General features: G+C 39.7%; 1 protein-coding gene across 2 annotated transcripts in view; it reads left to right on the forward strand.

Moving 5' to 3' along the window:
• Positions 1–17,938, forward strand: part of TAFA1 (TAFA chemokine like family member 1) — a 543,464-nt gene that overhangs the window by 399,854 nt on the left and 125,672 nt on the right. The window contains exon 3 of one of the 2 annotated variants that reach the window (XM_004035862.5): positions 15,157–15,297. In XM_004035862.5, the coding sequence (XP_004035910.1) occupies positions 15,157–15,297 (141 nt within the window). The remainder of the gene's footprint in view (positions 1–15,156; positions 15,298–17,938) is intronic. The other variant, XM_019022876.4, reaches the window with a different exon arrangement.

Consider the following 17,938-nt stretch of genomic DNA (forward strand, 5'->3'; position numbering starts at 1 on the left):
ATCTTGATAAACAGCCTCTTTCAATGTCTGCGGATGCCGTGTGTAACTCGGTAGAGTCAAATACTATTAAATTGTCATCACTGTCAAAAAGAGGAGTAATAAATTTTTCTACCTGAGTCATAGTTAACGACATCTACAATGTGCAACACAAATCAGAATTACTGTTTGCCTTCTTTTCTCCTAAATGTGTGTTTTCTGATCTCTCTGGCTGTAGATGTGAGGCACAGCCCTCAAAATATAAATAAATATATACTTTTGTTATTACCTCTCAGCTAAACCAATAAAATATCCAGATGACAAGGGCCAGACTCTTGGCTTGGATGAGGTATGCATGCACAGGCAAAAGCTAAGCAGAAGTACCTCATTCTAGTTCTGCATGGAAGACATGGATTTGAAAGACTGTATTTCACTGAGTGAAGGCCTTGGAAATGGCTCCACCCAATAGTTATTTGTAAACATATTTGCAGAAGCTACTTAAATACTGTTAAGGGTGGAAGGCATCTCTTTTGCTGTCATGATCTTAAAGAATAATACAGTCATCTGTCCCATAACAATGTTTCAGTTAATGACAGACCTATAAGATAACATGGTATAATACCATATTTTTACTGTACCTTTTCTATGTCTAGATAGATTTAGATACACAAGTACTTATTATGTTATAGCTGCCTACAGTATGCAGTACAATAATAGCATGCTGTACTGGTTTGTAGCCTAGAAGTAATAGGCTATACTATCTAGCCTAGGTGTGTAGTAGGCTATACCACCTAGGTTTGTGTAAGTGTCCTCTATGAATTAGCACAATGATGAAATCACTTAATGACATATTTATTAGAAGTTACCTTGTCATTAAGTGAGGCATGACTGTGTAGTAGACTGTATAGTGGGCTTTGTTAAGCTTCAGCATCAACCTCCAAATCTCATGGGCTTCAAACAGCAAAAGTTTATTGCTTGATCATACAACAAGCCCCTTGTGATTTATCATTGTGGCTGTGTTTGCAGGAGTTACTCAGGGACTAGAACTTCTGGAGCAGGCACCGTCTAAAACAGGGGTTGGCAAACTGGCCTGTAGGCCAAATCTGGTGCACTGTCTGATTTTTATGATCCACAAGCTAAAAATGATCTTCACCTTTGAAATGGCTGGAAATTGTGACACATAAAAATCACACAAATTCAAGTTTCAATTTCCATAAATATTATTGACATACAGCTACACTAACTTGTTTATGTATCATTTGAGGCTGCATTTGTGATATAACAGCAAAGTTTGGTAGTTGCTCCAGAGACCACGTGGCCCACAAAGCTGAAAATGTTTATTATCTGGATGTTTATGGAAAAAGTTTGTTGATCCTTGATCTGAAATACCACTGGCTGCCACACCAGCAGGAAGAGAGCCCTGGAAGGTCTTGCACAGGCAATTAAAAGCTTGGCTTGGTAGTGATATGTCAAGTCTGTTAATACCCAGTTGACTAAAAACAGTCAATGCCTCCTCCTCCCACAAGGGGATCAGTAACTACCATAAGCCCAGGAAGAGGAGACAGTCAGTGGCATCCCTAATGGCTCCTCCAGCTAATACTAATAATAGCAACAGTATCAGAGCAAACACATTGCTCCTGTACTCCCACACTCTTCCAAGTGCTTTCCCTGTGTTTACTCATTCATCCTCATAACAACCTCATGATGAAAGTATTATAGTACTATTTTCCCCATTTTACAGATGAGGAGACTAAGAAAAGAAAGCTTGTATGATTTTCCTGAGATAAATCCAGCTAATAAAGGGTGGAAGCAGTTGAAACGCAGTCAATGACCCCAAAATTCAATCTCAAACACTGTGCTCTCAACCATCCTACCAATCACAGACCTGCTGAGATTTAAAAGAATGCCATTCATTGATGCTGTAGAGACAACTTCTTCACAAAATCCTCAATTATGGAATATGCTAGACATAAGCAAAACACTAATTTAGTGTCTGTATAACAGATTTCTAAAACATTTAACAGTTTATTTAGGAGGTGGTTAGTAAGTGGTCCATAGATGAAAGTAAAATCTAACATCTATGTAGTTGTGGGCAGTTCTCCTATAGGACCAAAAAAAGAGAAAGGGCTGGGTGTGGTGGCTCATGCCTATAATCTCAGCACTTTGGGAGGCCGAAGTGGGCAGATCATGAGGTCAGGAGTTCAAGACAGCCTGGCCAACATAGTGAAATCCCGTCTCTACTAAAAACAGAAAAATTAGCCAGGCGTGGTGGCAGGTGCCTGTAATCCCAGCTACTTGGGAGGCTGAAGAAGGAGGGTCGCTTGAACCCAGGAGGCAGAGTTTGCAGTAAGCTGAGATTGTGCCACTGCACTCCAGCCCAGGTGACAGTGAGAGACTCTGCTTCAAAAAGATAAAAAAAAAAAGGATGGGTGGATTTGCAGTTTGAGATCAGTTTATGGCTCAGCAAGAGGACCAACTGACAGGCATCTGGCCCTAAAGTGGACAGTATTTTACAGCCACTTCTTCCTTGAGTATCTCAGGTTTTGTCTTGATCTTTTCATCTTCACTTCTTTTTTTTTTTTTTTTTTTTTTTTTTTTGAGACGGAGTCTCGCTCTGTCGCCCAGGCTGGAGTGCAGTGGCGCGATCTCGGCTCACTGCAAGCTCCGCCTCCTGGGTTCACGCCATTCTCCTGCCTCAGCCTCCCGAGTAGCTGGGACTACAGGCGCCCGCCACAACGCCCGGCTAATTTTTAGTATTTTTAGTAGAGACGGGGTTTCACCGTGTTAGCCAGGATGGTCTCGATCTCCTGACCTCGTGATCCACCCGCCTCGGCCTCCCAAAGTGCTGGGATTACAGGCGTGAGCCACCGCGCCCGGCCTTCATCTTCACTTCTAAGCCAACTCAAAAATGTTGTTCCATTTTTTCCATTGGAAAAAAATTCCTATGGCATTTTTTTCATTTACCTGGAGAAAAGAAATATCATAAAATAGTTATGGTTTAGAAGTGATGGATTCAGAGTCATCATATTGCAGTGTCTGCTTTTTTTTTTGTTGACTGTACCTTTATATCTTCATAAAGGAGTTTGTTTGTAATCACCACCCATGTTCATTTTAACATCCATTACACTTATCTGTGAACAATAATGGAAGAATCTCATTTTAAGAGAATAAAAAGAAGTTAATGATTATTGTTGGGCTTCTTTCTCAGTATGTATTCCTGCGTGTATATCATTAAATAAATGTTATAAAGAAACATAGAACAAAAATGAATAAAGAGGTAGGAGTAGACAAGTCAGGCCAGGCACAGTGGCTCAAAGCTGTAATTCCAGCACTTTGGGAGGCTGAGGTGGGAGGATCACTTGAGAATGGGAGGATTGCTTGAACCTAGGAGATCGAGACCAGCATGGTTTGTAACCTAGGAGTAATAAATAGGGAGTACAAAGGGAGACGCCCATCTCTACAAAAATACAAATCAAAACATTAGCCAAGCATAGTGGCATGTTCTTGCAGTTCCAGCTACATGGGAGGCTGAGGTGGGAGGATCAGTTGAGCCTGGGAGGCCAAGGCTGTAGTGAGCTGTGATCATCCCACTGCACTCCAACCTAGGCAATGGAGTGAGACCCTATCTCAAAAAAAAAAAAAAAAAAAAAAGAGTAGACAAAGTGAGTAAGCAATGGAAAGAACACATTAGGCCCCCCACCATTGCAGGAAGAGCTCAGAAATTTGGGGTCTTTGCAACCTGGAACCTAAAAGGCAAATGACTCCATTTTCCAGCATTTCAGAATTCTACCCTTTCATCCTCCTCCAGTGTTGCCTTTGAAATTGGGTTTCAATTTTTATATTAATAACAAGGAGAATGGCAGCCCTTATTTATAGTATACCTACTATGTGCTGCTCGATTTATTAATTACTTTTCATATACAATCTCTAATGCTTACAGTATCCATTAAATTTAGGCATTTTGCTTACAGGGACGAGGGCTTAGAGGTTACAACTTGCTCCAAATTCATCCAGCTAGTAACCAAAGTGATGTTAATTATTCAAAATTATATTCGATATTAGTATATTCAATTTTTTATGTCAGTGTTTAATATAATTTTAGAAAAATTAGTACAGCCAGAGGAGTTATTCATGTAAAATAGCATGGCCTATGTCTGTTCTGGAAATTGTTTCCATGTTATTCTCAGCCCTAAAGGATAGCACTGGTGAAGGAAAGCCTAATCAACTATTGCCTAGCTGGTTCATTGGTCTTGGTTTAAGAATAGGGTCAAGGGAGATCCGAAGGGGATTTAAGTCAAGAATATTGCACCCTAGAATGAATGTAAACATAGCTATTTTTCTAAGCCTTATTTCATTTCAATTCTTGTCCTAATCATAGTAGAATACAACTTATTCATTTTAGATGTTGGCTCAGGGAAGCTGTGATTCAGTTTCCAGAGACTAATATTGACATCCAGGGTGAATGCCCCACTTTGAGGAAGAAACTTCCCCTTCAGTTGTTTCATTTCTGAGATTGCATTAATTTGGAATGCATTGAAGGAAAGTCTACATCAAGCAAGCAAATTTGAGGACAGAGAATAGAAAAGTGGAGATATATCCTCAGCCTTATTTTAACAAAAATTTGAAGGCAGATCTAACAGTAGCCCAAAGGCAGTCTGATGTCCAATCCATTACATGAGTTCCCTTTCCTCATGCTCTCTGATGCATCCTTGTTGGGAAAGAGTAAAAGTTCCACAATATGTAAAGAGCAGTAAGGAATCAAGTGTGTTCTTGTAACCTCATTGGTGCACCTTTGGGTGAAATGTATTTCCATGGGGGTAGACCAGTTGCTAAAAGTTATTTCTGCAGTAGAGTTTCAACATATCCAACGTATAAGCCATTTTCTTCTTTTAAAAATTGAAGAAATCTAGTGAGTGGGTGTTCAGTTGATTGTGGTAGTATCTTACTTTTAGCAATTTTATTTCAGGGAGATAATGATGCCTAAATGCAGTTTCTCCGTGATTAGCCTGGAATCAGAGTAGAGAGGTAAGAGTGAGGAGTAGTCCATACTGGTGAAAAAAGGGAAAAAAATAAGAGTTATATTTTTCCCACCAATAATTCTGACCTGGTCAAAGATGATAATTTCAATAGTATTAGGAATATCAGAGTAAATTTTCATGCCTACTCTGAACCAGGTATTATTATAATCACTTTGCCTGTATTTATTTAATTCTTATACCTGTTAAGTATAAGAATTATTGCAATCCAGGGCATTCATCCTGGATGTCAGTGTTAGTCTCTGGAAACTGAATCACAGCATGAATGCCCTTCAGCTTCCCTGAGCTAACAACTAAAATAAACAAGTTGTATTCTACTGTGATTAGGACAAGAATTGAAATGAAATAATGCTTAGAAAAATAGCTATAATATGTCTACTGTTCACTATAGGATGCAATATTCTTGATCTAAATCCCCTTTGGATATCCCTCAACCCTATTCTTAAACCAAGACCGTTCACCCAGCTAGGTAATAATGTAGTTCTTAAAACAACCCTGTAAAGTTGATGCTGTCATCCACATTCTACAGATGAGAATCTTGAAATATAGAATGGAAAATAATAGGAAGCAGCAGACCCAGGACTTGAGTCTCAGCAGCCTGGCTCTGGAATCTGTGATCCTATCCATTATGTTACCCTGCCTCAAACATTGTTGTCCTGCCCAGAATTTCTTCCTTTTTCCTACTTTTTTCCTTTACATACCCGAGGACCCTGGGAGAGAAAGGATGGGAATTTGTTTAATCTCAAGCATAAACAAATCAAGCAGCTATTTTGCCCTCCTCAACCAAAACATGCTTAAAGATCCATTAGTGTCTCTCTTGTCAATGATTTACAGACAAAGACACTCAGATCTTCTTTCCAGTCCATTGGGTCAATAAAGCATTTTTAACACAGTCTTAAATATGCATTTCTGACATCCACTATGATGAATTCCAAAAAAGGTACTTATACAACCCTGGTCAAAAAGTGACTCTGAAAAAAATTTGTGATTTTTCTTACATATCACAGCTTTTAAAGAAAGGAACCATTTGTAATAAAGTGGAAATGCAAGGATTCTAATAATCATGTCCATCTTAACTTTCTTTAAATATGGTTTATTCATTTTCTCCAAAAGTTGCCTTTGGCTGTAAGCATATATCCTGGCCTATTAATGAGAACTGGAGTTTCCTCATAGTTACTTTTAATTGCTATTTCATTTTAAAGCTATTTCACTTAGAGTAAAAAGCTTTACCTTTGTTAAGTTTTGACTTTATCCCAAACCAAAATCCCAAGTTGATTTCTCTAGAAGGTATATTGGAAGTTCTCATCTTTGCAAAAGCTACACTTATCATTCAAATTCATCTTTGTGAACATATCCACATAATGGATATTCAGAAAAGGTTCCCAAAAAAGGATTAATTTATATATTCTGTCTTTCTTCTTCTACCGTTTCCTTCCTATTTTCCTTTTCTTTCCCTTTACATTCCACATATTCTTCCCTCCCTCTCTTTCTTTCCTTCCTTCTTTCCTTTCATTATTCAGTCATTTAATCATTTAGTAAATGTGTGACTGCCCACTATTATTCCAGGCACAAGAGATAAAGAATTAAACAAGATGTGGTTCCCCTGCCAGCGTGGAGTGCCCAGCCAAACAGGCTAGACAACAAGCCCATAATTCCAGTTGGGAGTTAGGCTGAAAAAGAAAAGTTCAGCTTGCTAAGAGAACATATAATGGGGGTCAAAAGTGAGTCTTTGAGGAAAAGTTTCATTCAACAACTATTTACGTGCCAAACAAGTGCCAGATTTCAAGCTTAGTACTGGAATAGTGGTAAAACAGAAAAAAATTGTTGTCCTTCCTCCTTATAGGAAAAGCAAGACATTATTTTTTAAAAATCAAAATCATGCACACTATAAATATTATTGTACAAGAATTATGTAGGAGATGTAGGCTCATACACAGGAGAATATAACTCACAGTATGGTTCAGGAAGGCCACCACAGCAATACCCACACACATGTACATGTACAGGGCTTAGGCTTATATTCCCTGTCTTTTTATTTTTGAAGCAATTCTCTCTATTCCAATTTACACTCCCCCCTTAGCATCTTTTCTTCTTTCCTGGAAAGTCTGCTGTTGTGATAATTTTAAGTTGTCTGGCTATGCTTGTTCTTGGACATGAAACCACTGATAGATATGGTTTGGCACTATGTCCCCACCCAAATCACATCTCGAATTGTAATCCCCACATGTCAAGAGAGGGACCTGGTTGGAGGTGATTGGATCATGAGGGTGGTTTCCCCATGCTGTTCTCATGATGGTGGGGGAGTTCTCATAAAATCTGATGATTTTAAAGGTGGTCGTTTCCCGTGCACTCTCTCCTGCCACATTTTTAAGAAGGTACTTGCTTTCTCTTCACACTCTACTATGATTGTAAGTTTCCGGAGGCCTCCCAAGTCATGCAGAACTGTGAGTCAGTTAAACCTCTTTTATTTATAAATTACGCAGTCTCAGGTAGTATCTTTATAGCAGTGTGAAAACAGACTAATACAATCACCAACAGCAAAAGATACTACTGAATGTCCAATTCCCTGGCAGATGAAAAGGACTGGACATTAGCAAGTTACCATAGGTGTCCTTTCAAAAAATTTGACCCAGTTTGTAGCCCAGAGTGATCCAGTTGGTTGGTATGAGCTATTTCTATTAAATATCAGATCTGGGGGCAAACCCTGACTTACAATGCCAGTTGTCAAGCTTTTAGTCATCTGTCTGCCAGTCATTCCTAACCTCTTCTTCCCTTTCCATCATGACACATAATTGTCACCAGTGGGGACCCTTTTAAAAGAAACATTATCCTTCGCAATTTATCTTCCTTGTTTCCTCACTTGTACAGGTCAAGACAGTGATGCATTGAGCTGGGAAGGAGGCATCCATTGCTAGGAGCATATTGGACTTGGCATTTTTTTAACTTCTCCAGCTCAGAGTTGCTGCTGCCGGAAATAATCTTGAAATGCTATCTTCTTCTCTTTTTTGGATATTAGAAACTGTCTTTTCCTGTTAAAAATAGGTTTGATAATGTATTCAGGGCTCTAACAAACCCAAGAGAAAAGAGCAGATGGGAAACTAGAGAGATGCCCCATGGAGATTTTTTTTGCAGGGGCCCTTCCCCTTAACACCAGGGTCAACATGGGCAAAAGGAATGAGAAGAAACGCCACTGTTTTGAAGATTTGTGGCAGAAAGAGAACTGGGAAGCAGAGTACATTTAACACATCTAACTTTTCCAGATCGGTGTGCATTAGCCAGATAATTACGGCATTTACCTCCTAGTTGGAAAGAACAATGGGATCCCTTATAATGCTAGATTTAGGGTTTTGGGCTAATTTTATAGATATTTTAGATATATGTTTTCTGCAGATTAACTGATAACAGAAACAATAATCTGGAAAATCTGAGTAGTACCAACAACCTCCGTACTAGCCTGTTCTTTATTCTATATCCTCTGCCATTAGATAATAGGTTACTTCATCTGTCTTGTTTTTTAGATCTACAGATCCTGGGTGAAATCCAAACAAGAGACCATTTTCCATAAGCAAAAAAAAAAAAAAAAGAAGGAAGCTGCATTTTCTAAGGAAGCACTTAGATGACCTAGCTTTGAGAAACCATAGATCATCTTGAAATCATTTTGACTTGGATTGAGATGAAATTTAGAAATGGATAGGCATTGACACCAAGGAAAAGTCTGAAAGATATTTGCATGACAAATATTATCATTCTGAAATAACCTTGGCAGTTAAGTTTGAAAGGATAGTTCACAAGGTAAACCTTAAAATGCAAATACATTGGATTAAAATGGACATTTCCTAATTTCCAGAAAGGGTATGACAAACTTAACTCTTCCCTTTCATTGGGAGAAACTCTGGGGGAACATTTTGGTTTCCTTTCTCTTTTTCCAAGAAGCCAGCTGATGGGGACAATAGATAAGTAAAACCTTTTTGTCTGAGGGAGTCTTGAAAAATTTTATCTCTGGGTTATAATAGGAATTTTATGTCATTTTATGTCCTTATAGAATTTGATAACCTTCTCACTGTATCATGGGTGGGCCAAAGTAAAGGTGGGCTCTTGATGTAGCCAAAAAGTAAAAAACACATAGGAATGGGGGAAGGTGTGTATTTTACAAGCATACTATACTCTGTGTATATACTCTGCTATACCAAAGGCATACACCCTTCTCGGTTAGGTTCCATATTATTTGATCATGCAAAAATCCATGGCAGATTTGTTATTCATTTTTCACTTTGTTCAATCATCTACCCATCTAAATGTAATGTGATATCTTTGATGGGACCCTGAAACAGGGAAGTATATTATGTAAAAGCTAAAAGAATCTGAATAAAGCCTAGCCTTTAGTTAATAATGTATCAATCAAATATTTGTCATTTAATACTACCTTTAGATAGCTGATAATCACTTAAGTATGATTGATTTCACTTTTTCCTTAGCAGAAAAATCTCTGTGAAGAATAGATCGTTATACCAAATTTTAAAAATAGAATATCTCCTTTCTTAGAGTAGAGGTAACTGAGCCCCCTTGGATAATCCATAAAGTCCCACAAAATGTGTCTTTAGAGCAAAGTTATGTAAGTGTGGCTTTTCCTGCCAAAGATCTAAAAATTTTGCTTTTTCAATACAAGCCCAGGCTTCCATGGGCAGGATAGACTGAAAGAGTAAATAGCTCCGTTTGACTGTCTGCTAGGTCTGTTACAATGTAAACTTTGGGAATGAGATTTGGGTATGATGGGACAATCAGAGCTTCCAACTGTTGGGGTCCTGTGGGGTTCCACTGTGTCCACCAAGACCTATTTCTGGGCTCTGCACCAGTGTACCTGAGCAGCGTGTGTGATTGAGGCCATAGTTCAACTTGTCAAAACCAAAGAGCCTGTTACTTAGAGCAACACCTTCCTGGCCTCCTGTGTGTAAATCCACCATCTGTGAGCCTAAGGAAGATATGGCCTGGGGTCATTGACTTTATATACAAGTCTTTGATGAAAATGGAGCATTCGTCATTTCCCAGTTACCATGCTCTTCTTCCTTTTTCAAAGAAATGACAGCATGTATGTCAGCGTGGGACAGGGGAAAGAGCACTGTATATGGGGTGAGGGTCTGGGTTCTGGTCTCAATGCTGTTGGCTCCTTGCTAGGTAAAACATGGGCAAGTTTCTTTTTTTTTCTGTTGCATTTTAAATTTGGATATATATTCTTTTATTATTATTATTATACTTTAAGTTCTAGGGTACATGTGCACAACGTGCAGGTTTGTTACATATGTATACATGTGCCATGTTGGTGTGCTGCACCTGTTAGCTCGTCATTTACATTAGGTATATTTCCTAATGCTATCCCTCCCCGCAACCCCCACTCCACAACAGGCCCTGGTGTGTGATGTTCCCCACCCTGTGTCCAAGTGTTCTCATTGTTCAATTCTCACCTATGAGTGAGAACATGCTGTGTTTGGTTTTATGTCCTTGTGATAGTTTGCTCAGAATGATAGTTTCCAGCTTCATTCATGTCCCTACAAAGGACATGAACTCATCCTTTTTTATGGCTGCATAGTATTCCATGGTGTATATGTGTATATGTGCCACATTTTCTTAATCCAGTCTATCATTGATGGACATTTGGGTTGGTTCCAAGTCTTTGTTATTGTGAATAGTGCCGCAATAAACATACGTGTGCATGTGTCTTTATAGCAGCAGGATTTATAGTCCTTTGAGTATATACCCAGTAAGGGGATGGCTGGGTCAAATGGTATTTCTAGTTCTAGATCCCTGAGGAATCGCCACACTGACTTCCACAATGGTTGATCTAGTTTACAGTCCCACCAACAGTGTAAAAGTGTTCCTATTTCTCCACATCCTCTCCAGCACCTGTTGTTTCCTGACTTTTTAATGATCGCCATTCTAACTGGTGTGAGATGGTATCTCATTGTGTTTTTGATTTGCATTTCTCTGATGGCCAGTGATGAGGAGCATTTTTTCATGTGTCTGTTGGCTACATAAATGTCTTCTTTTGAGAAGTGTCTATTCATATCCTTTGCCCCCTTTTTGATAGGGTTGTTTGATTTTTTCTTGTAAATTTGTTTAAGTTCTTTGTAGATTCTGGATATTAGCTTTGTCAGATGGGTAGATTGTAAAATTTTTCTCCCATTCTGTAGGTTGAAACATGGGCAAGTTTCTAAGTCACTCTTGGTCTCATTTGCTTCTCCTGTAAAATAAAGATTTGTGATGTGTTTATTATGGTGTTGGGCACATAGGAAAAACTCAATAAATGATTAATTTCTTTAATATTATTATTATTACCATTGGTTGCATGGCTATATTGCTTGCTGTAAGTCTGTATCATCTCTAGAAAATGGAAATAACAATAGTTCTATCTCCATGTTTCAACTACTTTGGAAATTAAATGAAATATATGTTAAAAGCACATTTTAAACCTTGATAATAATATGTGAGACATTGTTGAATACATAAAACAATAAGAATCCATGTTCTGGAAGAGTTTGATTTCCAATGGGACACACAGACAATAATGTCATCAGAAAATTATATACTGTGTTTGAAAGTTACAGGTGTTGGGGGCAGGGGGGTGAGGGGACATAAAGCAAGGGAGCTCATGAGTGCTTGCTAAGGGGAGTATGATTTATTTTAAGTAGACAGGTCAAGTGTGCCTCTGATTAAGTGACATTTGAGCAATGATGGAGTGGGGAGTGGATGAGCCAGAGATCTGTTGGGAGCGTGTCTCAGGTGATACAGTGACCCTCATGGGGTACATGCCTGGGGTGCTCATGCAGTAACCGTCAAAGTGACCAGTGTCCATGGAGGAAAGTCAAGGAGAGAGAGAGTCATAACAAATCGGCTGGGTGTGGTGGCTCACACCAGTAATCCCAGCACTCTGGGAGGCCGAGACAGGTGGATCACCTGAGGTCGGGAGTTCGAGACCATCCTGACCAACATGGAGAAACCCTGTCTCTACTAAAAATACAAAAAAATTAGCCAGTCATGGTGGTGCATACCTGTAATCCCAGCTACTTGGGAGGCTGAGGCAAGAGAATCACTTGAACCCGGGAGGCAGAGGTTGCAGTGAACCGAGATTGCACCATTGCACTTCAGCCTGGGCAACAGCAGTGAAACGCCATCTCAAAACAAGCAAACAAACAAAACAAATAAGGTCAGAGTCACAACTAGGGGAGGAGGGGTGGCTCAGATATTTAACCTTGATAACCTTTCTAAGCCAAGTGTCAAACATTTTCTTGGAAGTTTTTCAACCATAAGGAACAACCACTTGTGAAAAGATGCAAAAAGCATGAGTTTTGGGATCTAGTAGACTGGGGTCACACTTATGTGATTCTGGGCAAGTTATTCAACCCCTCTGAGCCTCAGCTTCTCATGTGTAAAGTGGGGACAATACCTTGTAAAGTTGCTGGAATGTGTATAATTAATACAGCATCCAGCACCCAAATCAGAGCTCCAGAAATGGCAGTGAGCTCCAAGAGTAGCAGAGAACCATTCCTTTGGCTCTTTGACAACAGTGCCATGAGGGACAGGCTTTGGACCTTCAGTGCCCACCTTGTTGTCAGTATTATTTAACTCAGTGCAGTAACTCAGGCAATCTGGCATGTCTGTCATTGTGTCCGTTGACTTGACTGTAAATCAAATGAGATTCAAAATACATCCTGAGAGCTTTCATGTGCCTTGTGCCATTTTCAATCATAAATATTGCTCCACTCTTGTATTAGAGCCAAGAGGTGACTTTAAAATTAGTGGCATTTTTGTGAAGTGTCGAACTAGCTATTACTGACTTGACGGAGGGTATTTGTAGCTGACAATTATAAGCTAAAGTGACATGATTGCAGGTGTCTGAGTTAAAGAGTGTAATATATGATTAGCCCTATTCCATTAACTTGAATCCCAGTGTCGTGCATGGGGAGATAGTAAGGCACTCTTCCATGAGCAAGTTGCAGCCTTCTTTCTTCTAGTCAGTGTTTTGCACGAGCCATTTATTTCTTTTCCTTCGCTACCTTGTACTTCTCCAACTCCTTCTGCATATAGCTTACCAAGGTGGTTGCCCTAGAGAAATACCTGTACCATACCAGTCCTTTGTTCCAAAAATTCCCATTCATTGCTGTGAGGAAACAAGTGACAACCTTGACCCCAGTCAAGCTTACAGTTTGGCTGGGGCACAGACATGAACAACTAAACACAGGAAATGTGTAGGGTGCTAATAGAATGAACAAAGGTGGAAGTGAGGAGCATTCTCTAAGGAACTGACCTTTGAGTTGAGCTCTAAGGAGAGTTAACTGGCAAAATCATTTGTGTTGGAGTGAGGAGGTTGGAGGGATGGGAGGTAGGAGTGAGTATTCCAGGAGAAACCATATTTTCAATCCCTCTAAGACAGAAAATATGTTATTTATATATTTGTTGGCACCAAAGATATAAATTTATACCTTTGTTGGCACCTACAAAGATATAAATAATATCCAGTCACTCTGGTATTCTTATTATAGGAAGTATATGCAGACTCTTTACCATATGTCAGGCTCGGCACTAACCCCTTTACATGTGTTCTCTCTGTTTATACTCACACAACCCTGTGATACACATGTTATTATTATTCCCATTTTACAGATGAGGAAACTAAGGCATTCAGTAAATGACAGAGCTGAGATTCAAACTAAAAGAGGCTGATATGAAAGCCTGAACTCTTCCCTCCTATGGAGAGAAACATAATTAGTCTACTCAAAATCAGAGACTCTTGCGTTTGTTTCATGTTAGGCCAGGGTTTCTCAACATCTTCACAATATCGATCTTTTGAGCCAGATCATTCTTTCTATGGGAGGCCATCCTGGGCATTATGGGATGTTTAACATAGCCCTGCTTCCTACCTGAAAGATGCCAGTAGCTGTGTGCTCCAACTAGTGATGACAATCAGAAATATCTCCAAACTGCCCAGCTATTATTATGGGGGAGGGAGCAACATCACACCCCACCACCACTGCACTGAGGATCTCTGCATTACACAGTTTTCAGAGAGCAGGATGAAAGGATGAAGCTGTGTCTTAAGTCTTCTCTCCTTCCTTTCTCCCTCCTTTTCTTTTTCACAATGTTTTCTAAATGTCCATATGTATCCTCTATGTACAGCGGATGTATTCTCATCCATATAGTTTATCACACAGTAATTTGAATATAGGGGTTGCTTAGCAAATGCTTGGTGAATTTTTGCCAACTTCATCCTAAATGCCAAGAATCCTAAATGGTCTGGGTCTATTCTGAACTCCAAATTTGATGTTGAGAATGTTGATTCCTGGTTTCTGGTCACTTGGTGTATCTTTTGCGTGTCCCTAGAGATCTGACTTAGCTGATTTAGCTGATTTCTGGCGAAAGACCCACTTGGATGCTTATCAGCCTTTATGCAGAGCCGGCAGTTCACCTGCTAAGAACCTAGTGGAGAGTGACATACATTAGTTTGCCAATAAATTCTGATGAATGCATGGATGAGTTGTTACAGTTAAGTCAAGCTATATGACCAGGCCTGCAATTTGAGACATTGTTTAAAGCACCTACCCATTTTCTCCAGCAATTATTTCTTTCATTTGCGGATGAAGTCTAGATTTGGGAAATATGTCCCGAATAGATTTTCTATTTAGCCACCCTTGAGAGTAGGCAGGCAATGGAAGGAAGAGCTGATTTCTGGGCAGTTTTTCTGGCACTGTAGCTTCTGTATCACTGGAGTGTCACTTGTCAATAGAGCTCAGAGAATCTTAAATGTGATGATAACACAAAAGATGGCTCCCAAAATATGCATTTAAATCAGGCAGCATCTTTATTGGGTGTGTTAGTTCCAGGCATTCATTGCTTTATTGCCTGTCAATACCTACAGGCCAGAATTGCCACATCTTGAGGGCTATCCATTGGTATTCTTTGTTGGTTTGGAAGTATAGCACTGTCCTCTCCGTGGTTACACATAGTAGAAGAGAGTCCTGTTGTAATTGTATTTCATGGAAACTGTTTCTATAATTTTAATTACTTTCCTCAACCCCGCTACATGCACTCCCAGGGGCTCAAATAGTCACTGAGTTATTTCTAATCAGTGTCCCTGTTCTTTCTCTCTTGCCAGAAGGAGGGACGTGTGAAGTGATAGCAGCACACCGATGTTGTAACAAGAATCGCATTGAGGAGCGGTCACAAACAGTAAAGTGTTCCTGTCTACCTGGAAAAGTGGCTGGAACAACAAGAAACCGGCCTTCTTGCGTCGATGGTAGGTACCTGGTTTTACCTCTTGAAAAGCTCACATGGCATTCACTATACTTAATGTAATTTCTTGTTTTATCTAATATGGTTCCAGATAATGAACAAGGTGCATCCGAAGTGTTAGAAAGTTATACAATTGCCAGCCTCAGCAGAGTTTAAATTCTTTTTTCTCTGGTGCTATTATTTGAATGTTTTTTCCCCAAAAAATTGATGTTGAAATTTGCTTGCCATTGCAGCATTGAGAGGTGGGACCTTTGAGATGTGATTGGGCTGTGAGCAAATGTATTAGTCCATTCTCACACTGCTATAAGGAAAAACCTGAGACTGGGTAATTTATAAAGAAAAGAGGTTTAATTGGCTCCTGGATGCACAGGCTGTACAGGAAGCATGGCTACGGAGGCCCCAGGAAACTTTCAATCATGGGAGAAAGTGAAGGAGAAGCAAGCAAGTCTTACATGGCCAGGAAAGGAGGAAGAGAGCCAAGGGGGAGGTACTACACAATTTTAAACAACCAGATCTTGTGAGAACTCTCTCACTATCATAAGAACAGCAAGGGGGAAGTCTGCCTCCATGAGCCAGTCACCTCTCACCAGGCCCCTGTTCCAACACTGGGGATTACAATTTGACATGAGATTTGGACAGGGACATAAATCCAAATCATATCAAGGAGCCTGCTCTTATCGGTGGAATTAATGCTAATATAAAAGGGTAAGTGTATACTTCTCTTGCACCCTTGCCTTTCTGCCTTTCATCATGTGATGATGTGGCAAGAAGACCCTTACCTGATGCCTTGATCTTGTACTTCCCAGCCTTTAGTACTGTGAACTGATAAATTTCTATTCATTATAAATTACTCAGTCTCAGATATTCCATTATAGCAGCACAAAATGAACTAAAACTTCCAGGTTCTGGTGTTTCAAATATCTTTATTTTTAATTTTTTTACAGCAAATTAGAGTAAAGGGATTTTTTTCAGGTCAAGAAACATGAAGGTCCAGCTCATTTGGGAAATGATTTTGGACTGAGGCTATAGAGAATGATGATGGTGATAATGATAATAAATATTTTCATGCGCGTCCATGTGAAGATACCACCAAACAGGCTTTGTGTGAGCAATAAAGCTTTTAATCACCTGGGTGCAGGTGATCCGAAAAGATAGTCAGCGAAGGGTGAGGCCATTTTATAGGATTTGGGTAGATAAAGGAAAATTACAGTCAAAGGGGAGTTGTTCTCTGGCGGGCAGAGTGGGGGTCGCAAGGTGCTCAGTTGGGGAGATTTTTGAGCCAGGATGAGCCAGGAAAAGGACTTTCACAAGGTAATGTCATCACTTAAGGCAAGGACCGGCCTTTTTCACTTCTTTTGTGGTGGAATATCATCAGTTAAGGCAAGGACCGGCCATTTACACTTCTTTTGTGGTGGATTGTCATCAGTTAAGGCGGGGCAGGGCATATTCACTTCTTTTGTGATTCTTCAGTTACTTCAGGCCATCTGGGTGTATACGTGCAAGTCACAGGGGATGTGATGGCTTGGCTTGGGCTCAGAGGCCTGACAAATATAACAATACCTAACATTCATTCAACACATATTTAATGAGCACTTACTGTATTCCAGATACCACTCTGGGTGCTCCAGAAAAACTGATGAACAAACAGAATTGTCCTGAGTCCTCAGTATGGATCAAACCCTGTGCTAAACACTTCTCATGCATTATTTTATTTAATCCTTCCAACAATTCTACAAAGCAGTATATTTTTTCTCTATTGTGATATAACAAATCCCAAAACTTAACAGCTTAAAACAGAAAACATTATGTCACAGTTTCTGTGTGTCACAAATTAAACTTACGAGGTTCTGGCTTAGAGTATCTCATGTGGTTGCAGTCAAGATCTGAAGGTTTGACTGATATGGCAGAACGGTTTTAAGATGGCTTGTTCACATGGCTGTTGGGAGGTGGTCTTGTTTCCTCGCCTCGTGAACCTCTCAAAAAAAACTTGATGTCCTCACAACGTGGTAGCTGGCTTCCCTCAAAGTGAGTAATCTAATAAAACAATACAGAAGCCTTTATATGTCACCTCAGAAGTTACACTTTGTTATTTTCACAATATCCTACAGGTTATACCCACTAGCCCCTATTCATTGTGGTGGTAGACAGCAAGGGCTGGAAGACCAGCAGTCAGGGATCATTGTGGGGCACCATGGAAGCTGGTTACCATAAGGAGATACATTTTTATCTACCATTTTCAACATGTAGAAACCGAGGCTTGGAAGGGTTGAATAGTGTTCCATTCATCCCATGGTTGATAAGCCCTGGCTTGAATGACTCTTCAGCCCAGCATAACGGACTCTAATACCAAATTCAGACCACTACCTTTAAGACAATCTTGTATGTTACTGTCAAACAATGAGTCCAAGGTGAAAAGGGACTATAAATCTCTCCTCCCATCTTTATGTTTCATAATTTAGAGCTGGGTGTAAGTTGATTTTCAAATCCTTTATTTAAGAAATCAGGAGGAGGACTCAAAGAAATGAGTCACTTGCTTAGTTCACGTAACAGGACATTGAACCTGAATCCCTTGGCTTGGTGTTCATTGTGCTTCCTCTAGATATAGATAAGGAAGGACAACTTCTAGATCGATTCATGTTATGTAT

The sequence above is a fragment of the Gorilla gorilla genome, chromosome 2 (assembly GCF_029281585.2).
Source record: "Gorilla gorilla gorilla isolate KB3781 chromosome 2, NHGRI_mGorGor1-v2.1_pri, whole genome shotgun sequence".
NCBI classification, from domain to species: Eukaryota; Metazoa; Chordata; class Mammalia; order Primates; family Hominidae; genus Gorilla; species Gorilla gorilla.